Raw genomic sequence first — 24,470 nt, forward strand, 5'->3', positions numbered from 1 at the left:
AAAAATCGCCAACAGTGTCACCAGCAAAGCACTTCCACACCACCACACCTCCCGCTCTGTGCTTTACGGTGGGAACCCCACATGTAGACAGCATCCACCTATTTTGATCATGAAGGCCTGATTCACGCAGTATTTTCTGAACAGTTGACATTAAGATGTGTTTGCACTTGAACTCTGTGAAGCATTAATGCGGGCTCTAATCTGCGGCTCTGTTAATTGGTGATTTCAAAGGCTGATAACTGTAATGAACTCATCCTCTGCAGCAGAAAGTAACTTGGTCCGACCTTTTTCTGGGGTAGTCCTTGTGGGTTTCACCGTAGCGTTTGAGAATACATTGAAATTCTTGATATTTCTGCTGACTGAGCTTCATGTCTTAAGAAATTATTCTTGTCCTACAGTTGTTGGATAGAGCTGTTTACTGTATTCCAACCCTGCCTCTGAACAGCACAACTGATCGTCTCAAACTTATTAAGACAACAAGAAATTCTACTAATTAACAAGAACAAGTCACACAACTCATAAAGCTGATTAGGAGATATTCAGTATCAGTGCATGGAGCTGTGTATGAGATACATGTTATTTCATGGTTTTAACATCTTCTGTGTTAATCGACAATGTAGAAATTAATGAATGTGTCCAAACTATTGACTTGTAAGAGTCCCCTTATATAGATAAATGACATTATTCTGGATGGTATGTACTGAATCAGTATATTTCTGTATTTAATAGTATTTATCTGACACAGTCTCAGATAAATACACACTTCAAATACTCTGAGATTTGTTACCGACCTACCGTGTGACACACCACCTGATAAACGTGTTGGTTTTTAACAGAATTGCACTCCTGCTCCTTTTCTGTGAAGAATTTTAGGCTCGACTGTTTCAGTCTTTAAAAGTGCCATAACCCAGAGGAGACTGGGAGGTCTGATGAGTCTCTCCAAACTCTCTCTTTGCTTTGTACTTTGCAGCGTTTGTACAGTGAGGTCGTATTTTTGTACACAGTATTATTTATTTTTTTCCGCTTTACCGCTTCACTCTAGACTCACACCATGTTGTTCTGCTAAAACAATTATGCCTGCCATGTTGACTGAGAAAAGTGATAATGAATAATAATAATAAAAAAAAGCTTTTGTGTTTGACACAGTGTGTTCTGGTTTTCTTTGACCTCCTAACAGACATTATAGTGAAGAAATATGACTCTATATTAATAATTGAAAAAAATACTCAACTGTTTTTGGACTATGCTCCTCAGTGCCTTCTACATACGTACAGGGTACCCTTTGCCGGATGTATGAGATGCCTTTTTAACACGATTAATGTAGTTAAACAGTTGCAGTTTCCTTGGTTGCAAGGGAAGATCATGGTTTGGGTTAATGGAGTGTGATGTCTTCCGAAGGTTTGAACCGTTTTCAAGCTCAAAATCTTGGCAGTCCGCCTCCGCTAATCTAAAAAACGGCAAAGATGTGGATCATCGGCATTACTGTGATTTCTGCTTCACGTGGTACATGGTGTTTGTATGACCCATCCATCAACCCCACCAATGGGTGCCAACTCTGTCGCTCTTTGCACTACGTGACCTGATACCGATGGGTAGATGTAATACGGGTGTGTCCTCAATACAGTCACCCTCGCTATATCGCGGTTCACTTTTGCGGACTCGCTGTTTCGCAGATTTTTTTGTGTAATTTTGCATGCTTTTTTTTTTTTATAGCGTACTGTACAGTATGAACGTGCATTGTGTTCTGCGTCCTGTTTAAGGGAGAGTACTGTACAACATGCGTGTAAAAAGGTGTATAAAAGTGTGGTTAAGGGTTCCGGCCTTAAAACATGTAATAATAATTGTAAATATTGTAAAACTCACTTTGCGGATTTCCCCGCGATAAACGAGAGACCACTGTATACGTTAGGACATCTTGTGCTGTATTGGCTGGTATATGACGTCTTCGTCAGTACCTCTCTTTCATGGTTCAGTTTTAGTGATGGAAAATGACCAGAATGTCAAAAAAACGTAAAAAAAAGAAAAAAGAAGAAGAACCAGCAAGATCTTATTGTTTGGAGTGGCACTTAGTTTACTCCATTTCCCCGGTGTAGATGGGTGGACACTTGCACTTGAACTGTGTTTCTGGGCCCTCGGGGAGGGTTCAGCAGGCCTGACACAGTACTTCACTTCACATCCACTTCACCTGCCTGGTAATGGAACCCTGCCTGGATCCAAGATGGCATCAGCGTGACCACTGCTGACTTCCGATATGTCCGTCTTTCAGTCAAGTGTTTAATGCAATGGTAAAGTTCTTTTTCAGGGTTTATCCCAGATCTGTCGTGTATCAGTGCAGGGTAATCTTTGTTGATTGTTGTCCTGTACAAACACACGTTTATATATAATCCTTTTATACAAAGACTTGCCATAAGAATCTTGTGGATAAAAACATAATAATAGCAGTCCGTCACAAAAAAATGACCTTATACTCTGTACTGCTGTCATTAACTGGCCTCTGTCTATCTTTGTTCACTGGAAGACTGCTGACACACATAAACTATAAACTCACAGAAATAACAAAGGCCAACAGTCCAGTTAAATAAATTTTAATTATATCTCCAAACTACGTTAGCTAGCTCACTTTTTAAATGAGATAGTTTTAAAATACTGTATATTAGGCCTAACTTTAACATTAATATAAAGTCAAATTTAATTTATGTATGTATTTGAACCCAGTGTTAAATATTAAATACATATTATGCTGCTGAACAATTTTATAAGCAAAAATTGCTGTCAGCTCCACTTACGTTAGCTTAACTGACTTTACATAATAACTAACTGGCTAATTTGCAACTTTAATAGTAAAAATAACAATATTTACCATAATTTATTTTTAGGTCATTGTAGCCAAATATAATAATCTCTTGCTGGACAGTTTTAATAGCCGTTTAGGAAACAATAAAAAAAATATTGGTGGCAATCTCCAACCTACAATAGCTTAACTGACGTGTAACATTAACAATTGCATTTGCAACTTTAACAATAATATTAAGTCAAATTTAATTTAATGTATGTATTTGAACCCAGTGTTAAATGTTAAATATTATATTATGCTGCTGAACAATTTTAATAAGCAAAAATTGCTGTCAAGCTCCAGCCTACGTTAGCTTAAATGACATTTCAAATTAACTAACTGGCTAATTTGTAATTTTAATAGTGAAATAACAATATTTTACCATAATTTATTTTTAAGTCATTGTAGCCAAGTATAATAATCTGTTTTAAATATCACTTAAAGAAACAATCACAAACATTAGTGGCAAGCTCCTATCGTTACGTTAGCTTAGCTGACCTTTAAAATTAACTAACTAGGTAACTTGTAACTTTAATAGTGAAATAATATTTTACCATAATTTATTTTTAAGCCATTGTAGCCAAGTATAATAATCTGTTTTAAATATTGCTTTTTTAATATCACTTTTAGCTATACAAGTTCAATGCAGCTTAAACGGCTGCAGTTTTGTGTTTTTCAGTTTTATATTTAAAACTTTCTATATTATAACAAACAACAAACTGTGGCTGTACTCTGTTTTTTGGTTGTTTTAGCCTCCTTGCACGGTTGTAAATCAGGTTACAACTTTACTCTTTTATTTAGCATGTTTGGTGTTTTCTTTTTTTTTGGAAGCTGTCCTCAGTTTCGCCTGGTGACCTGTTCTTTACTTCCAGGTCAGTGATTTCAGCACTCCCCAACAATGTATCCCTTACAGGAGAGGGGAAGAGCTGGCGCTTCAGCCAGCCTCTCTGGAGGCTCTTCAAAACACAGTTACCATGGACACAAACTTGACCGGGAGAGGAGTGTGTTTGTGTGTACACACTGTGTGTGTGTGTGTGTGAGGGGAGGGAGTGTGCAGGTGCAGTTTGCATGTGTGTGTTTAACTTTTTTCTTTTTATTAAAGCATTAAAAAATAATGCACAACTTTCTTGCATATTTTCCCAAAAGTCCAAACTTTTTGCGCATGGCGCTTGAACGTCACCATTGATCTCTGCGCGGTGCTTCACTGCCTGGTTTGCAGCCGTGCGTGATTGACTGCCAGCAATCTGATCCGGTGAAAGACATTGACAACCAATAGGAAGCGGCAGTGCGGCTTGTTTCCATGGGAGGCCCCGGGGAGGCGATGCCAAGCCGCCGCTAGGAAGCGACACAGCGAGCGGGGTAAAAGACGCGTCGAGCAGCAAGCCGGGGGACTGTGTGGAGATCCTGCAGCCGCTCCGTGCCACTCTACAAGCGGATGAAAAAAAGCGAGGTCGCTAGGTAACTGCACACACTTCATAAGTTTATTGCACATTTCGCTGCAGCAGCCTCCAGCTCGGCTCAGCTCAGCTCGGCTCGGCTCGCTCCTCTCCGCGTTTACGCACGAAATTTGCACGATTGTCAACTTAACTTGGAGGTGTTGTCGGGTCATTTTTCGGGTCTCAAATCAGGCACGGGCTCCTGAAGTATACATGAATGAATAAAACTGGCTTTTGTGGCTCTGCTTTTTTGGCCGGGACAGGACAGGACACTTTTTGCAGATCGCTCGGCGGCGCACGATGGATGGATTTCCCGACCAGCAAGTGCCTTACTGTAACTCTAAAGTGAGTGACTGAGCGAGAAAACTTCACATAACATCATATTTAATGTCTTTTTTATTGTTGTTAAATATGCCTCTGCTGCTGCTGCCATGTCTCCCCTCGGGGACCATTTAAAGCGTCATTGAATACACAGTGTGCACCATGCTACAACTTGTTAATGAGTCAAACACAGGCTCAGGCTGCACATGTGAATCACTGATCCAGCATTGAATTGATTTGTTTCTCTCTCTCTCTCTCTGTGTCTTTGCAGAAGCTGCAAGACAAGACGAGCTGCCCGAGGCCGGCACATGACAGAAAGAGAAAATTCATTAAGTCCAACCTGGCTTTGGACACCGAAGGTAAAGAGGAGGAGGAGGGGGAGAAGTTAATTTCACGGCTCCTAAACATTTAGCAAAATTCAATTGGCTCGGCGGCCACCTGTGCCGCTAACTATACAGAATCTCAATTACAACACAGCGGCCTTGTGATGATGCTCACAAGCCTCCTGTCAGCGGTCAGACGCGCACACAAATTGACTTGTTAGCCCGCCGAGCTCCACTGGCTTTAACGGGCATATCATAATGAAGTCAGTTGTTTCTGATGCGTCTCCAGGGCTTTTATAAAAAGCCTTGTTCTCTCTCTCTGTCTCTATCTATCCAGAGCTCTTCCAGGACCTCAGTCAGCTGCAGGAGACTTGGCTGGCAGAAGGTGAGTGTTTCAAATCTGGGAGAGAGGAGAAAAAAAAAGGAGGCAGAGATGGGTAAAAATGGATAGGTTGTGAGTGAGAGTGTGGGGGGAAGAGAGAGAGACAGAGAGAGAGAGAGAGAGAGGAAAAAAGCTGCCTGGAGTTACTTGCCTAGCGTCGCAGTCCAATTAAAAGCCTGTGTGGAAGAGGCACCTTGTGTGTCATGCATACATTAGAGACTGTGAGCGAGGGGTCTTGAGGGAGACCGAGGAGGCTCTACCCAGAGAGTGTCATCACAAATTACCAGGAGAAGGCTCTCCGACGCTCACTGTCTCTTCTGCTTTTGGCAGGAGCTAACGCGCTGCACGCCAGCCACCGCCACCACCTCCACCTCCACCTCCACCAGAGCTCTGCTGTAGCCTACCAGCTCTCTCTCTCTCTCTCTCTCCTCCCTCTCTCTCCTCCTCCCTCTCTCTCTCTCTCTCTTTGCCTCCCTCTCAGCACACCTCTCTATCTTCTCCAGCTGTACCATCACCTTGTCTTCTTCAATTTCATTTCTCGGCTGCAAAAAAAGAAAAAAAAAACACAGAGAGAGATAGAGGATGGATCTATAATTTTTCCTTTTTTGCTTTTGTTTTTTTTAAATCGCAGATTTCCAAACGAGCTGAATCAGTCAAAGCGAAACATTCGTCCGTTTCTTCGCTTCTTTTTTTTTTTTAAATATATTTTTTCCTCTAATGGCAAGACTTGCTCATTGTGGTCTAACTGAGACGTGATGCTTCAGGATTTAAGCGCGAGTGTCCTCTTTCCACCGTGTCTGCAGCACCGAAGTTTTGGTTAGTGGTGAATATTCTTTTATTTATTTTTTTTAAAAACTCTGCCGTGTTATTTTTTATTATTATACGTGCATGTGCATGTGTTCCACTTTTTGGTGAGAGGTGAACCTGCTTTGAATGCTGCATGTAATCTGAAAGTTTCTATCTCAGCACAGTGAGAAGTGGAACATTTACAGAGTTATTAGAAGTGGTCTGTGCTCCAGATTGAGTGTAAAGTTGTGTGAAAGCTCGAAAATGCTGATTTGTACTAGTTTTTGCACGTGTTAAAATTTATGAAGTTCAACAAATTTGAGTATTTTCTCTGCAAAAAACTGTGCTGTGAAAATATCTGTATCTGCAATGTTGTAAGAACAGAAAAACTGAATTATTTCATGTTAAAACTTCATAAAAATTCATTTTTAAGCTCAAGTTAAAAAAAAAGAAAAATCTGTTTTAATGTGTTTAATTACTTTTAAGGTTATTTTTAGTCCTTTTAATAAAAATTTTGATAATTAGAACTGATGGAAAAATACAGATTTTTACTGTAAAAAGACAAAATTCTACATTGTATATTGTTTTATTTGTGTGATATAGTTCAAATTCGACATTTCTAATACATAATTGCAGCATTAAAATGCCCAAATGTCCCTTTTTTAAATATCTATTTGACAATATAAGTGTGCGCTGAGGCATAAATCTAGTTATAAAGTAGAAATCTCAAGTGCAAAGTATAATTGAATCGACTTTAATACTTTTTTTTTTTTTTAAATAAGGATTGAGTCGTAACACGTCCCCTGGAATATTTTTTAGCCTCACACAGGTGGATGAGACTCTCAATGATTCATAAGCTCCATCTATTCTTTAACACATTTGGAGAAAGAGAGGAAAAAAAAATGCTCGCAGTGCGATCGGGAAGCTTTTAAAAAATGAAAAGTATGCTTTGAAACAGATATTGGAGTTAGTCGAGCCGACTCCTGAGCAGCGGTTTAGATTATGAGGTGGCGGCTGGGCGCGCACCGCGGGGCGTGTAAGAAAAAGAATAAGACACGATTTTAATATTTCAGTATCCAAAGTGAGGAAAGAAAGACGGCGAGCGGCCGGCGGATGATAAGAGGTATTACCGTTAAGGATTACAGTTCTGCCTGTCGTGGATCAATGTGATGATGTACGCTTCAAGATTGTAGATTTAATGAATGACTTCCTGTCCATTAAGATGAAAAGGAATACCTCCCCCCCATCCACCCACCCCCACAATTTTCTAAGATTTATTAGTTCAGGTAATTGGAACAAGACGACGAATTACGAGAGGACAGACTGAATTTCCGACTCCGAGACCCCGAGAGGTCGAGGTGGTCCGTCAGCTGACAGGCGTACGTTTGACACCCACGAACCACCTCCGCCCTTCCACCTTTTTTTTTCTTTCTCTTTTTTTTTTTAGACTTTTTTAAAGTATTTTTCCTGCGAGGAAAAGTCTGAATCTTTCCAGATTTGATTTGTTTGTGAATTTCACTTTCAAGCCGAGTGTTGAGTTTGTTTCAAACTCTGACAGGCCTCGTGGTTACAACCTTTACAACTTTGTCATCTTCACTCCGTTTTGCCCTTTCTGTCCTTCTCTCTCTCTCTCTCTCACTCTTTCTCTTTTTTTTTTTGTTTTGTTTTGTGAATGGCGGCAGATTTCCAGCTCTGCCGTTCTCCCCAGGAGTTTGTTGCAGGGGATAAGCTGTCTCATTCACAGACTGAGGCCGGTGACTCATCCATCCTGTACTTCCTTTTTGGACACAGAGACACACACTGCTGCCTTCTTCTTCTTCTTCCTCTCTCTCCTCTCTTTATGTTTTTGTTTCTCGTCTCTCCTCTTCCTCTCATCTTCGTCCCCCCCCTTTTTTTTTTTTAGGTTTCTCTCTGAAGTTTTCTGGGAGTTTGTTTGTGTTGTAATTCAGAAGACGAGAGCTGTTTTCTTTCCACCTTTTGTTCGGGCGTCGTGTCGGTTTGCCAGATCTCAAAAATATGATTAAAGTGTCGCAGCTTTTAGAAGATTTGAGTGTAATCTATTACATCTTTACATCTGTTTTAACAGATTATCAGAAGAATCTGAGCTGAACTCATTTACTGCCTCTTTTGTTTGATTCGCCTCTTCACCTGCGTGACATTGTTGAAATAATATGCAGCAATTTCTGCTCCTGATCTGTGATGGTTTACTCTCCCTCAATTCACACCTCTGAAGAGGAAAAAAAAAAACCTCCCCGATCATATCAAAAGTGACAAAAATGGAAAATCAGTGATTTCGTTGAAGATCTCAGGACTCATGTCGAGACATGTTACGGATGCTGTGATAATGAGGACCAACCTCATTGTGTGTATAAATAGACGTGCTAATGACACATTTAAAATCTGTTTTATTTTATTTTTTTTCCGTTTGCCGGAGAGAGTTGGAGGAAAACTTGAGGGACGCGGAGAACTGTCACCGAGTGTAAATACGTGTGATATAAATATGTACATGCTTAATTGGAGCCGGAGAGCGGAGCAGGCTTCATTATTTTAGCATTAGCCCGAGTGCAGGGGCGTTGGAGGCGCAGGTGAAGCATTGGGGAAGGTTTTGGAACAGACCTGACTCGGTAGGTACAGGTGGATTCACCAGTAGGGAGGAAGCCAATTAGATACTGTTAACAATGGGTGTTTGGCTGCTGGCAAGGAGCACGAGCCGAAGGCTGCGGAGCAGTCAATGGACAAGGCGACCTCAGGAAGTGGAATTAGGAGGTAGACGGTCACCTATAGCAAAAATATTATCTCCCTCGCAGGCTGGCAAACGTTGCTCCACTGTACCACTTCAAAACAAATCGCTCGGAACGTTTCAAGGTTATTTTGGTGCATTGATTTGTGATTTTAAAGCATGCAATAAATTAGTTTTTAAGCTTTTAAATAAAAATTAAAAAACTGTTTGAGACATAAGCGTCTGTATGTTGGCACAGGACACAATAATTGTTATTTTAATTTAATCCTAAGCCAAACATCGATGGGAAATCTTTCAAAGTGCAATTTTTCCGATACAGCTGGACGATTTTCACGTGCTGAGAAATATGTAACAGCTGCAGAACGGTGACTAAAGGGACGTCGTGATTTGTTTTAAGGACAAAATAATCTTGTATATTTGTTTAAATAAAATAAAAAGACTTGATGTGGTCATCTGGTATTTTTGGTCACGACCTCGAGGCTGATTTTTATTTTATTTTTTAAAAACAATCACAGGCACTGAAGACAAACAAAGTAGCTCTTGCCCTGATTTCCTGTAAAACATATTTTTCGCAGCTGTGTGCTTTTTAAAAACCGACAACAGAGGCAAACACTGCTCGGGATAGGACGACCTAATATCCCTGGAGACTGTTTGCCAGAGGAGGGTAGAGAGCTGTGATCAATGCTGCGTTGTCCATCAGCATCAGAAACAATCATCCCCTTTCTTCTTCTTCTTCTTCTTCTGTCTTTAGCTCAAGTTCCCGACAATGACGAGCAGTTCGTTCCAGACTTCCAGACTGAAAACTGTGAGTAAGACACCACCTCTCTCTTTTTCTTTCTCTATCTGTGTGTGTGTGTGTGTTTGTGCACACGTTAGTGCTGCTGTTTGGGTGTGTGTCAACATCTGTGGTGTGGTTTTTTTTCTTGTCTCGACTGGCGTGTTTGTACTCGGGGAGAGAGTGTGTGTTTTTCCGTGTCTCTCAGTATCCTCGCCTCCCTCACCTTTTGCTCGCACAAGTGCTCTCTGGAGAGCTGCAACAGTCTTACGGCTCTGCAGACAGGTGCGTGGGACTGGTGGAGGTGGTGGAGGTAGGTGGGGGTGTCTCACTCTCTCCTCTCACCCTCTCTGTGTCTGTCTACATCTGTCTCTCTCTCTCCCTCTGTTGCTCTTGTACCTCTCACCACCACTGAGATATTATTGCGCTGTGATTTATTTGCATAAACATCAAAATATTGTGATAGGTGATATTTTTAAAAACTGCTGTCAACTTGATGATTTAAATAAAAAATCTTTAATAAATGCGACCAGGTGACCCTTTTTGCCGTGCAGTGTGGTTTCGAATTTCTAAATCAGTCGGTGTAATATTAGTAAATACCACATTTATCCTCTTCAGAGTTCTTCTAAGAATACTCCCTAAGAGACGAATGAAATCGCTTAACCCGAGCTGATTTTACACTCGAGGTAATGCGGTTTAGTTAGTCGTACTTCACCTGGTCGTGCACGGTGGTTGCACACCGGTGACTGGTGCACTTGGCACGGTCCACTTCTGGAGGAAGTGGTGCCAAGGTGGGGACAGAAATGGAGTGAGTGGAGCTCAGTGGGACTCGGAGCGAGCACATGTCTTTCAGATGAGCCAAAACGCCCATGAAACTGTGAGAAAAAAGGCACCAAACAAAAAAAAGAAGTCTTCTCCGTGTCCTCAACGCCCTTTAACCTGGAAACTAAAGTTGCAGATGTGAACTAGAACAAAGAGAGAAAAATATTAAAAAAGGTCACGTGTGATATTTGCGTTGGCGAGCTCTTGGGTTTTATAGCACGTTGTAGGTTTGATTCAACAGAAATGAGTCTGGATCGCAGATCTTTTAACCCCTTGTGAGCCAGATGACAGCCTGAGATCCTCGAGCTGGTTCCTGTTGGTTTCCTAGATTAAAAACCAGAGGGGGGTCTATTTTTTCTCTCCTTTTGTTTTTGTTTTTTTTTGCCTCCTACACCTTGAAACAACAGACCTGAGGAGCTCAGGCTGACGAGACCAATACAGTTTGAGCTTTTATGCTACAAACTTAACTGAACTTTAAATCTAAATATCTTCATTTTGTTGATTTTCTGATTGTTTTTAGTAGATTTATTTGTTTGGAGGCATTTTCTGGAGCTCGGATTAAGTAAATCTGAGTTTTGAGGGTGTAAAAACAATCAAACCCCATCCACCTTTTTGTCCTTGAAATATCCCGCCCCGCATTCCTCTCAGTTTTCCATTGTTCACAACACGCAACAGTTTCCTAAACTACAAGCCCCGACCGCTGGGTGTGATTTAGCGTAACCTAAAACCCACGATCGAGGAGAGTCTCGGCGTACAGTAGAGAACCAGAGGTCACCGAGACTGTCCCGTTGTCCTTCAGAGGTAGCCAGGGTGGGTGGCCACGGTGGCAGGAGACTGCTGACCATCTGAATTGTCCTGTTGGCAAACCTGCAGCAGACTGGAGAGGCACTAACAGATGGCGGGAGGGTGAGGGCACCGTGGTTGGGCGCACGAGCAGGCATCCCAGCCGGCAGCTCTCCCATATGGGTTTCACCGAGTCGAGAGATGGAGGTGAGATAGAGAGAGAGGTGGACGTGGAGATGGAAAGGGATGGAGATGGAGAGAGACGGGCAGTGAGTTAGGGGTGAAAGTAATTACAAGTAGTAAATCTCATTACTGCAACAAAGCAGCTTTGGTGATACGCACCACTGGCAATGTAGTAGTTTCTCCTTTTATAATCAACAAATCCCATGAAAACACCAAAACCAGCATTAAAATAATCTTACTATCAAGTATTATTGTGTATCCAGCAGCTACTCCTCTTTTGTATTTAATATATTTGCTAAAAACTACAATGCAGAGCTGTTTTATGAAGTCGCGTATACGGTTTACGGTACAGGCGTGCTTGGGGGCTGTATTTTCAGATTATATGAAGCATTGTTGCTTTTTTATCTTTAATAATTCAATAAGAAAAATATAGAATAACAGCCAAAATTATATGAATAATTATAATAATTTAGCAACCTATTTTTGTGAGGGTTTACTTTTAACCTGAGGATACAAAATAAAATCAAATGGCGTCTAAATTTTGACACTCTTTACGTGAACGTTAACTTGACGGTTGTAAACTTTTACTGTAAAGCTAACTGTAAAGCTAACTAGCATTAGCTGTAAATAGTAGCACAGTTAGCATCTCTGCTAGCTAGCTGGCATTAGCAAAATAAACACAAACTAGTGTCCCAACAGTAATATTTTTTTTTTCAGCGTAAAATATTCTAACACAAGTTTAATGATCTTATTTTTAGGCAACTAAATCTAAATATACAAAAATATGGAACTAAAAGTCAAAAACAAGAGTAGCGCTAAATGTTAGCGCTAATATCCTTTTGTTGTTTTGTTGAATTAGCTACTTTTACTTTACTTTTAATTATTTGCTACTTAATTTAACATACATAGATTTTTTTTTACACTGGTGTTTTTTTGTCTGATTCAGTTAAAGTAACAGAAATATAAAATTTTGAAGTATTTTTACGTATACGATATATGTTATACGTTCTTTATGTTTTGCTATTGTGTTCATTTGAAAGCTAAAAGGTGGAAGCAGAAATAAAAAAATAAAATAAATCTTTAAACATTGCATCAGATAAGGCATGTTTGAAAGTGTTACTTTATATTCTTATGGCCTGAGATTTATCACCTCTCAAGAAGCTACGGCAGTTTTTCGACTTTGCACTCTCCATCCGTGCAGCACAAGAAGCATGTGCTGAGCGAAAGTGTCCTCGGGGCTGAAGGAGGAGGAGAAGGAGAATTTTTCTTTGTCTCAAACTCTCAACACAGATGCTTACCATTAGCATAACTTAGCAGGGAACGAAGAGATAGAGGAGGTGTAAAATGAGGCCACACGTTACCGGCAGATCTGAGAGCCTCCATCATTTAACAGCAAAGGCGAGCACCTACAGTAGGTGAAAATGGAATGGAAGGTTTTTCGCTGCTGCCAAAAGACCTGTATTTTTTTTATGAATGGACTGGAAAATTATCTGCCAAACGTCGGCTCTGGTTCTGCCAAAACACACAATTTGTACCTGAGAATATACAACGTTCGAGGCCAAGAGCTTCTCGATTAGTTACTCAGTAGATTGCCAGGGAAATGACAGCTGAAATTTAAATATAAGACTCTTTGTAGTAAAATTAAAAAAATAAATGAACTATAAACCTTTCCCTGCATGTTTATTCCACTTAAAACAAACATTTCTATCGAATCCGTCCACAAGACCAAAGAAAATTGCAGAATATTTGAGTTAATGGCACAGAAAAAACAAAACAAAACATTTGCATTCAAAATAGACCCAGTAATTGTTCTAACTGCTTCTTCTTTTTAAACATCCTACCATCTTGGTTAATCAATATGTAGATAATGAGAGCAATCAAGCAGTGATGGGCATGACATTCTGGACTGAAAAGGAAGTCTCTGTTTTAGTCAGAGGCAATGCCCTCGCTATCGATTTGTGTACCTTGGCACCCCACTGACGAAAATCTATTGTGACATTTCCATTTCTAATTCAAGGACCTTGTGCTACAGCAGCACGCAAGGCAAGGCTGTTGTTATGGATGTTACTTATAGATTTTATATGTAAATATGACCCAGAAGTGTAGTTCAGCATCAGGTGAGCTCCAAACCTGAAGAGTCAGCTCTCGTGCTACCCTCAGGAAAAGAAATACATGTATGTTTATCGTCGTCTGTAATTAAAGTGACACTGGTCGTGATCCCAACAGACAAAACTAAGCTATTGTTTTGACTCCGTAAGCCCTTACGAGTCCCTGCCATGCCTCGCGTCGTCAAAAGGTCTCCCCTCAGGAAGTGTCTCTTTGACCTCCGATCGATGACCCGGAAAGGTCAGGCCCCCAGCGAGGGCTGCGAACAACCCCTGAGCTTTGTCATGCCGGGCCCGTGTGGCCCCCCGTCCCCCCCTAGGGGTCTGCTCTGCTGTGCGTCAGATGGGGTGTTGGCAGATCGACCCCTGCTCGTACGGCAGCTGTCAGTCAGCCTCGTGAGAAAAATCTCCCCAAAACATCCTCCATCCTCCTCTCTCGGCTCCTCGTAGCCTCAGAGACCTTCCCGACTAAACACTCCCCCCAAACCACAGACTCTTTTGGGTCATCGAATGTCTAAATGTTTGTACTTTAGTCGGAGCAGGAGTTGATGGATTTCTTCCCTCCATTCATGATTTCTGGTCGCTCTTGTTTTCAAACTCTCAGCCCGAAACGTCAAAAATCATCCCCTTCAACCACGACCGGGCCCCCCTTCCCTTCTCTCTCTCTCTTCTCACCGCTGCTTTGTGTGCAGTCGCGGTGAGACGGCGATTGGCGAGGCAACCCGAGAGCCTTGGCTTCATTCTGACTGACTGGGTTTTCGTCAGAAGCGCAGCCAATTGGATTAGCGTTGATCATGACTTGAGATGATGGGATGTTAATCAGGACTGATCAGGCACTTAACAGCCTCTCAGATGCACCGGGCTCGCCGTAGAGAGGGCCATAGGTAGAGAGGAGCGCGAGGCCTTCCCTCCTCCATCCTCCCTCCTCCATCCTCCTTCCTCTCAGATCAATGAGCCCACGTTGTCGTCGTCTGGAAACGTATTGACAGCCAGCTGAAAGCAGATAGAGCATTTGTCGGAGCTCGCCGCACACCCAGTTTTATGATTGTCATATTTCACTAACAGAGTCCCCTGTCAGGAAAACAGCCCAACAAATGAGATTTGAAGTGAGCTGTTTGTGTAAGTGATGACCCGAAATGTCCGATCCGTTGGTGGACGGATGCTCAGTCCTTGGACTTCTGTCTTAATTAAGCCTGGTGCACGTCCGGACAGCTTTGTCCTCCTAACAGTGGATACCAGAGAGTCAGATCATCAACTAGAGGGACATTAAGGCAGTGATCTTTCCTAAAATGTATTTATTTCATGTTTTTTGTGTGAATTTAGGCTGCTAATCCTAAAATAAAGAACTGCAGTTTATTCTCCTATATTCCTGCTGTAAACGTCTGCAGAAACATACCTAACAAGTTACTTTTCGACAGTGGACTTGCCTCGTTGTCGTTCACTAAACTAAATCAGTTTCTCTCTCTCTCTCTCTTTCTCTCTCTCCGACTTTTCTTCCTCTCCCCCCCCCGGGTGTGAAGTGGCTTTCCACGGACTGCAGCTGAAGATCAAGAGGGAGCTGCACAGCCCGTGTTCAGAGCTGAGCTCCAACTGTAGTCAGGAACGGTCCTTCAAGCTCCAGTATGGAGAGAAGTGCCCGTACAGCGTCAGGTGGGGGCACCGCACGACACCGACCGAACTCATAAAAACATCCCTCTGAGAGACAGACGGCAGTTTCACATTTGCACCACAAAAAGACGTTAGAGGAACAGCTGGTGTTGTTATTGTAATGAGTGTTTTTTATAATTCACATCTTCAAATGTTCAGCTCCACATTATATTTTTTATGTATCTGAAAATCAGACGTAGCTGCGGCGTCTTCGTTTGCTTTGACCTGCGAGCTCCTTTAACGACCTTGTACGCAGACTGTGTTTCGTAAGCGGTGAATCGTGTGTGTGTGATTCATCTGCTCACCTGGTGGCTTCATATAATAGAAATCTCACATTTGGCAGGACTTTACTTGACATCAAAATCTCCACGGCGTCGATGCCAAAAGATGGCGTGACGCTCCGTGATATACTGAAACAAAGTCAGCGTGGCAAACGAGAGATTTCTAACAGGACAAATTTAACTTAATTTAGTTTAAATCCAACATTTGTTTGCTAATTCGAGGTAACTTCAAGTGAAACGACAGATTAAAATGTCATTTCCTTCGATCTCGGTCTCTCAAATATCTTTTTCTGTGTGTATCTGTAGTATCCTTCAAGTTTAAGCAGGATGTGGGTAACCTCTACCGTTGTGTCAGGTGTCGTTTGACAAAGAAAAACACACCTAAAGCTTATCAACCACAGAATCTGACGCACAAGTGTGTGGATAAAGCCTTATTCCAACACAAGTAAGCCCTAACGATGAATTCTGTCATTCAAAAATGCTCCATCGTCACCCAAAGCTTACATATTCAGTCCGACCAGAGGGAATCAAACCCCCCGTAGCGCTCGCATCAAGAGGCTCATGGGTGATGTTGTCCTCTTTGTTTGCCGCAGTGCCTACGAGCAGAAGCAGCCTGCAGGAATGAAGCCCTCCAGCCCAGTGACGCCCCCCTGTAGCACCCCCGTGTCCCCGCTCCATCATGCCTCACCCACGGCGGCCCCGACACCCAAACCAGACAGGACCTACACCCACATACCGCCGTCGTCACAGCCGCTCCCTGACAACGCCTACTCCATGGACCACAGGTACTGCACGCATGCAGCCCTGCGGCCTTTTTCTTTCTTTTTATTTTACATTTACATCACATTTACATGTGGTGAGGCTTTTAGCTGGAGGTTGTACTACTCAGAACAGATTGTAATAAGGTCACAGCTGTGGATCGGAGTTTTAGTTACAGTACAGACTCATCAGGCTGGGTGGATGTTCAGTGGGAGGAGACGTAGCTCATAGTACTAAGAAACAAACCTCTGAATGACTTCATGCAGACACATCACTCAGCTGATTTGATTTTCTGTATCAGATCAACCAAAGAGAGTTCTTTGAGACATTCGACTGTTCATTTTAGAGATTTAAGCGTCTCTGTTCTGCTCTTCATGCTGACTTTGCTTAAATAATTTGGGAAATTTATTCTTGATTTTTTTGTGTTCAATAAAGTCATTTAAGCATTTTAAGCTCAGCAGCTATTTTAATAATCATTTTAAGGTAATTAAGGTTGTTTTTCAAGAAGAAATGTGGAATATTCTCTTGATTTCTCTTTTTTTAAATGTGAGATTCTTTGAATATTTTGTAGTTTTAGACAAATAACCCATTTAAGGATGTCAGGAAATACATTTTCTCAAGATTCATAGTTAGTTACAGCCACGCTTTTAATAAAATTTCATGAGTTTACTTTATTTTGTTACATATTCTGATGATTTATATGTCAGATAGTTTAAATAGAGTCATGAATGTATTCACTGTCATCATCTGCTCAAGTCAAAGTCGACGACGTGAACTTTCTGCCTCTCGTGATGAACCCTCTGATGTTTTTCCTCCTCAGATTTCGACGTCAGCTCTCGGAGCCGTGCCACTCGTTCCCCTCCCCGCCGACGATGGCTCGGGACGGCCGGCCCATCTACCACAGGCAGATGTCGGAGCCCAACATCCCCTTCCCTCCTCAAGGCTTCAAGCAGGAGTATCCCGACCCCCTGTTCGAGCACCCGGCCATGATGGGGGCGCCGCTACCGCACACGTACCCCGCCACCATGATGATCAAACAGGAGCCCAGAGACTTCACCTACGACTCAGGTGAGAGACTGACTGTGTGTGTGTGTGTGTGTGTGTGTGTGTGTGTGTGTGTGTGCGCGATACTTTGATCTGCTCTGGTAAGTGAAACGAAACAACAGAGCGGCTGCCAGAGCGTTATCATTTCAGGAATGGGAGAAGACATGGGAGGCGGGGGTGGCGTTTATTGAGTTTGCCCATTATTAAGGCAGGGGATCTGGTTGGGCCGGGTGTCTGTGCCGGTCGCCATTTCCTGTGGTGCTCTAATAGAAAAGTGAGGGAGGGTGAGGGGGGGGATCATGCCTGGTCACAGTCCAAAATCCGCCCTCCCACGCTCGTCCGCTCCCTTCAGTTTAGAGAGTGAAGGGACCTAATCATGAGCCTGCGGCCTCTGCAGAGCCCGAGGCTACATCAGGACATGAATGAGCATACGGCGGACTGCCGGGTTCATTCACAAGGCGCTCAGATAGAGAGAGAGAGAGAGAGACAGAGAGAGAGGACCCAGGAGAGGCCGGAGCTGGAGGAGAGTCTGTGTGACCAGTCAGGGAGAAAAAGCAGCCTCTTCCCGTGGCGATGAGTTCTTGGAAAACACTGTGGGCCTCTTTCACGTCTCCGTTACGTTCGACTTTCTTTGTTTTCCTAACAGCAGCTCAGCAGTCAGGGTAAAAGCCAGGAAACGGCGTGTTTGAGTTTCACGAGCGTGTAGCTTTTAAATATGAATCAGCAACACACGACTCACTAACTCACTGCTACCTGTCAGATTTTAGCATGTCTCAAGATTATAATCTGTAATATATAAGATGACGATCATTTGTTTTTAAGTTCACATTTCATGTCTGGAACCAAAAGATGTTTAATTTATAACGAGAAAAACAGTGAAGAAGAGAAGCGGTGCAGAAATATCAATAATCTACATGAACAGAAGATTCAAAAGTTTGAGCTCATGTTACTAAATTTAAAGAAAAAGCAGCTAAATATGATCGTTTATGAAATATTTTTACTTATTTCTGCCAAAAAAAGTAACAAAAGATCAACCGTTTCATCTTTAACCTTTTAAATAACCATCACTGGTTTATTAAAACAAATATTTGCCTGATAAATACCTGAAATAATGAATAAATAACGTCAAAAAGTCAAACTCTGATCGTCTGTGCGAGCAGCCTGTTACACAAGCTGCAGGTCAGATTATAAAGAAGCTTTATTTTGCAGTACGGTCCAGCGTTGCGTCCACTCCTGCACTGCACTGTGCATCTGAGACGGAGCATCAGGGTGAATTTATTAGCAGTCACAGCGGAGCATGTCGACTGGAGCAGGCCTGTTGCAAAGGATGGGAGGGGAGCTGGTAATTTCATTAGCAGCAATTTCCTCTACAAGCCCATTACTTTGATGAAGTTCAGAGAAATGTTTATGGGCCTAAATGAAGGGCCTCAGTCTGTTTATTGAACATTCACTTTGTAACCTGTTTGGACGTTTTTTTGTTTTGGATCTCCGCGATGTCTGTGTTGTGGGAGGTTCTGACATATCCGTTAAATGGATGAGTCGATGTGGACGGTGCTGTAAAGCAAACGGGAGAGTTACGTGATTTTATTAAGCAGATACAGAATCTCTCAGACGCGATACTCCCGGTTTACTGTGACGATATCAGCCAAAGTTCGATGAGCAGAAGACCATAAACTCATATTATATAAAATATTATATACCATGGTGTAAAAATACAAACGTTACCTGAGTAAAAGTACACAACATGGGTATCAAAGTACATTTAAAGTACCAAAAGTAAAAGTATAAATCTTGCCGGATTATCGATGCGTTAATCGTGGCACTAATTTGAGTTAATTTAAATACTGCAGACGAGCTTAATGTATAATAACACGACGTAACTGATAAATTGATTTATATTTTTTTAAATGTATAATCTGAATCTGTAACTAAAGCCGTCAAATAAATGTAGCAGAAAAACTCGAGTAAATGTACTTAGTTACTCTCCTCCTCTGTCTTTGGCGCTTCATCGGGACTCCGTCGGTGCGTTTTGATCAGATTTGATCGACTGCCACGTAAACAAACAACCTCACGATCACGTGTTGCTAAATCCTGCCACCCTGATTGGTTTATGAAGCTGTGACGTCACAACAACAAGCCCCGCCCTCGTCGTACAAGAAAAAAACTTTAACGTGGCGAGATCCTGAAAATAAGTTTTAAATCAACGTTTAGTTTGGGTGTAAACGCCGTCAGCTCTGATCGGTGAAAGTGTGCGAGCGTTGTGACAAAAATTACATCATGTCAGCTCGTGTTTTCACACGAGCGCCGCGTTGTAAATCTTCCCCCCGAGTGGAGACGCTCGGAGCGTGTATGAGCGCTGTGATGCAGCGAGCTCGCCCCGTGGCTGCGAGCCATCGCTGGTGCCGCTCTGCCTGCAGGGCGTCTTCTTTAATCAGAGCCAGCGGTGCGTTGAGTGAACAGGCTCTGACTGCTCTCAGATAACTCAGATAGTGTTCTTAATGCTGCCTTCGGGCCCTTTAACACCCACTCTCCCATTCTCGCCCCGGCTTCCAGCAGAAGTGCCTAGCTGCCATTCTGTCTACTTACGGCAAGACGGCTATCTGGCTCACACTAACAGGACTGAAGGTACACGACGACGATTCAGGTCAATGTTGTGATGGTGCACTTTGGATTTTTGCTGAATGTCGTATCAAACGCTCCTCTTTTTTCTTTTTGTTTTGCAGGTTGTATGTTTGACAAAGTGGTGAGGCATTTCTACGACGACACCTGCGTCGTGCCCGAAAAGGTCGAAGGTGAGAATACTTCTGAGTGCCGCGTTTAAATAAACGACTCTTGTGTCGTCGTCATGTTGGTAACCCGGTCCTGTTACGTGTCCTGTAGGTGACATCAAGCAGGAGTCGGGCCTGTACCGCGAGGGCCCGTCGTACCAGCGCAGAGGCTCGCTGCAGCTCTGGCAGTTTCTCGTGGCTCTGCTGGACGACCCGTCCAACTCCCACTTCATCGCCTGGACCGGCCGCGGCATGGAGTTCAAACTGATCGAGCCGGAAGAGGTGAGAGGCGACAGATGTTCACGTTTTGTAACTTAAAAACCTAAAAAAAATAAAATGTTTTAAGCATCTTTTATGCAACTAACTAAGCAAAAACGACGTTTTAATTCTTATTTTTCACACTATTCTTGTGTTTCACGTATAGCTCGTGTATTTATGTTTGAATCCTCGAATCTGTCGCCGTGTTGTAAGTCATTCGACGGAAAACCGTGAACGATTATGATAATTGAAGAAAAATGCCACACTGCTTCTGTTTCGAGCTGCCGAAATGTGATAATTTGCCGCTTTTCTCGGTTTTACATCACCGTACGCTGAATATCTTCACGCTCTCGAGACGTCGGCCTGACAGAACTATTTGTTTTGATCGCAATTTTTTCATTGTTTTCTGACAAAGATTCATCAGTTAAACGTCAGATCAGCACGTTGACTGACGATAGGAATAATCTGCAGCTGTAGCTCCAGTTTGTCGCGTTACAGCGCGTCACAGCTCCGTGTTAAGACGATGTCAAAGGTCGACGCTTGAAGTGGGATGAATGAAGTTCTCCGCTCTTCAAGTGGTCGAGTCAACCACATCCACCCGACTGACCCCGCTAAATATTTCACAGGACATATTCCTAAAAATATAACGCCCGCGTTTGACGGTTGGGCCTTTTGAAATGGAAACAGAGGCTGGTTCTGTGTGCGCGCGCCCACATCACACACAGTGGGGCTCAGTCACTGTTGCTCTCGCTGTCGGGGGATGGAGGAGGATGCAGGGCGCAGGCGGGGGTGGGAGTGTAGAAGGGAGGAGATGGAGGGGTATCTGGCAGACGTCCACGCAAGCCCCAACGGTGTGTGGAGGCACGGGCCAGCTGCAGCTAACAGGGGGGCCCATTCATGCCATCAGGTGACCAAACGTGCTCACTTTGGGGCGCCGCAGACAAACGTCGCGCTACCTGCTGCCGGCTTTTTTTCCGCCGGGCAGGTGTAGCGTGTCGGCGAGAGGGCAGATGAGACATTTTTTGTTTTTTTTTAATATTTCTGGAGGAGAAAAAAAACTGAGAAAGACGAACGAAAGGAGAGAAAGTGAAGAGAGGAACGAGAGTAAAACTGCAGAGGAGAAGCTGACGAGAGCGCCGCGGGGTTTGGACTGCGAGGCCGGGTGGTGGGTGGTCTGGTAGACAGGTGCTGTAACATCTGCTGCCTCCTCCACTGGGTGTGTGACAAGCTCCTAATGAACACATCCCTGGTCAGGTCTGCTCAGGCTTGGACGCACTCTAATTACAGTTATTAGGAGGAAAAATATGGATTAATAAGTTTGTTTAACATTAACAAGCTGCCCGCCACCATCTTGTCAGGAAATCAGGTCGACGGCGCGTTTGTGTTTGTGTTTTGACGCGTCTGCATTTTGGCATCCTGTCCTCCTGTTTGCATTCACTGACTCTGTGTCTCTGTGTGGTGTCTGTCTGTGTGCGGCGCGAAGGTGGCACGTCGGTGGGGGATACAGAAGAACCGACCGGCGATGAACTACGACAAGCTCAGCCGGTCGTTGCGCTACTACTACGAGAAAGGAATCATGCAAAAGGTAAACAGAAATATTAGAGTAATAAAAAAAATACAAACATCTGTTCTTTGTGACATGAGATGAAATAAGATGAAAAGTTTGGAGCTCGTTTACTCAATAAAAGCCTGATTAACACCACCTGTGTTAGAGGAGGAGCAACAGAGCTCACATAAGGAGGTGGAGCACCTCTAACGTGGCGCACCTGACGAGGATCAGAGTCCCACGACCTCGGCTTTAAAACATCCCCGACAGTTTTCTGAGGTGTTCCTGCAGCTTTTTCTGCACCACCATCCACAATTATTATTATTACATTTTCTCCACCCGTGAGCAGCTCCTCCATTTCCTTTGTGCGTTTTGGGTGACGACGCCCAAACATGACTTCTTTTTTTTTTTACTTTTCCCATCCCTGTTTTGTTGACGAACACGTGGGGTGGAGCTAAAGACAGAGTTTAGACGGGAGACTTTGCAAACTTATTAAATTTTTTATTAAAGAAGTTTAGAGATGTTCAACAAATGTTTTTACCTTCATCGTGTTGGTGTCTGTCTCAGATTTGGAGCTTTTTGTAGATAAACTCCAAATTTATCCATAAATATTAAGTTTTTAGGTTGAAGAATTAGGTTGAAAAATGAATTTGTTGCCTTGACAGATGAATATTCAGCCTTTTTACCCAATGAAGAGTAAAGTATGGGTTTAATTTAATGTTTCTATCCACTCACAGTAAATATATTTAATATTTAAAGGGTGATAATGAGTCATGTACTTGTTTTAAGCTCGTTTATTTCCCGTCTCCGTCCAGGTCGCCGGCGAGAGATACGTCTACAAGTTCGTGTGCGACCCCGAGGCCTTGTTCTCGATGGCGTTTCCCGACAATCAGCGGCCGGTGCTGAAGACGGACATGGAGCGGCAGATCAACGAGGAGGACACGGTGCCGCTGTCACACTTTGACGAAAACATGGCCTACGTACAGGAGGGGCCCTACTGCCAGCCGCACCCTTACAGCGAGGGCTACGTCTATTAACGTCAGCCTCGACGGCCGACCACACACACACACACACACACACACACACACACACACCTACACCCTCCCCCTCCTCCACCTCCGTCCGTACACCTGAGACTGTCATGTCCGCTAATTCGGGATTAAGACTGAACACACACACACACACATGCAGCGGCGGAGCTTCCCTTCCTCTCTCCGTCTAGTGAACACCTCCTCCTCCTCCTCCTCCTCGTCTTATTTTGTTTTTCTTTTTGCTCTTTCTGACGTCGAAGCCGCACAGCAGGACGGAGAGTGCACTTTATGGACAGGAAGCGGTGCAGCGTCGACCTGCCGGGGGTGGGGGGGTGGTTCTGCTCGCTGCGTGGCTGGCTTTTGTTTGTACATTATCGTGGGAATCTTTCCGTTTTTTTCTGTTTCTGTTGGTATGATTCGGAGCATGTGGTGAGACAGGACTCAAACGGCTCACTCCACCCCCCCAAGAACTGAAACTTCCTGCGACCCGTCTGCAGCAGGATGATCGGAAAGGACGATCACTTTTTGATCGCGTCCTCTAGCTCGCCCCCTCACCTTGTTGTACTCTCACGCTCATTTAAGTGAATACCGTCGGCGTACGGTATTTTAACGATACTTTTAACATGATTATAGACTCTGAAGAAGTAATGTGATGATTAAAAAAAAGAAAATCAGTGAGAACTGCCTCACCACCACCTCCTCGTCCTCCCTCCTCTCGTCCAATCAGACTGTAGATCTCGTCACGTAGACGTAAAATAAACTGGAGCTAGACGGCTGGAAAAAAAAAAGAAAAACGACGCGGGTTGGCAAAGATGAGACGGATGGAAACGCTTTCTGTGAACGGCCGAGAGTTTAGGATTGAATCAATAAAGCGACAGGCCGCTGTAAAATAACTCATCCACTGTAAAACTGTTTGTTTCTTTCTTTGTATTCTGAGAGCAGCAGTCATTCGTTTGTCATTCAGGTGTTCAGTTAATAATAAAATATAAAAAAAAGAAGTGATTTTATTGGCTTAAACAATAAAAAACAAAAAAAAACACTCAAACATTTTGTTTCCAGGTGAACACGAGGTGTATATTTTCTGCTTTGCCATCGATAAAGTTGCTTTTGTTACAAAAAAAAGAAAGAAAGGAGGTTAAAAAAAAAGGTATAAGAAATATTTAGAGTTTTATAATGTGATGGGGAAAAAAAATTCATGTTATAACAAACATAGTGTTCCATTGTATAATCAGGTAAATGCACATTTTGTTGCTGCTTCGAATTGTAAGTGTATTTTCTAGTCTGGAGAAAAGAAGAAGAGCAGTGGCTGCTCTGGACTTTTTATTTTGTTTTTGTTTTTTTATTTTCTTTCGAATCCTTTGTTCGATTTGAGCATTAAAAGAAGAATCTGGTCAGTCTGAGTTTTGTTTGTCGAGGTGTGTGTGTCTGTGGTTGTGGGGACGGGATCGGCAATAGCAAAAATTCTGTAATAAAACTTCTGAAAAACAACAAAAGTTCTGGACGCCTGTCGGGTGTTTTACGTGGTTAACCGTCACCGATGTGGGGGAAACCGGAGGATTGCAACAGATTGACCGAATGAGAAGGGAACCGGGAAGGAGACTCTTAAGTGGGTGTGGGGGACCGTCTCTTTGTGGCTCTACATATTAA

At 43.0% G+C, this 24,470-nt stretch overlaps 1 protein-coding gene across 7 annotated transcripts; it reads left to right on the top strand.

Annotated features, from left to right (window-relative positions):
* Window positions 1-3,695: 3,695 nt before the first annotated feature.
* Window positions 3,696-24,217, top strand: etv1 (ETS variant transcription factor 1). Of its 7 annotated transcripts, none has more exons than XM_010752902.3 (13): window positions 3,696-4,291; window positions 4,533-4,614; window positions 4,862-4,949; window positions 5,251-5,298; window positions 9,573-9,626; window positions 15,010-15,139; window positions 16,011-16,202; window positions 16,997-17,244; window positions 19,777-19,845; window positions 19,944-20,012; window positions 20,101-20,270; window positions 21,730-21,831; window positions 22,608-24,217. In XM_010752902.3, the coding sequence occupies exons 1-13, from the start codon at window positions 4,269-4,271 to the stop codon at window positions 22,827-22,829; spliced, it is 1,497 nt and encodes a 498-aa protein (XP_010751204.3). In that variant the 5' UTR covers window positions 3,696-4,268; the 3' UTR covers window positions 22,830-24,217. The 7 variants fall into 7 exon arrangements, with proteins under 7 accessions (XP_010751204.3, XP_010751203.3, XP_019134688.1 ...); XM_010752901.3 differs by having other exon boundaries at window positions 3,697-4,291; window positions 19,774-19,845; XM_019279143.2 differs by having other exon boundaries at window positions 3,698-4,291; window positions 4,528-4,614; window positions 19,774-19,845.
* Window positions 24,218-24,470: the final 253 nt, after the last annotated feature.

Source organism: Larimichthys crocea, chromosome XIII (assembly GCF_000972845.2).
Source record: "Larimichthys crocea isolate SSNF chromosome XIII, L_crocea_2.0, whole genome shotgun sequence".
NCBI classification, from domain to species: Eukaryota; Metazoa; Chordata; class Actinopteri; family Sciaenidae; genus Larimichthys; species Larimichthys crocea.

Coding starts and splice junctions, on each gene's coding strand:
- etv1 (XM_010752901.3), top strand. CDS start 4,269: ATGAAAAAAAGCGAGGTCGCTAG. Junction 17,245..19,773: donor AGACTTCACCTACGACTCAG/GTGAGAGACTGA, acceptor CCCGGCTTCCAG/CAGAAGTGCCTAGCTGCCAT. Junction 21,832..22,607: donor AGAAAGGAATCATGCAAAAG/GTAAACAGAAAT, acceptor GTCTCCGTCCAG/GTCGCCGGCGAGAGATACGT.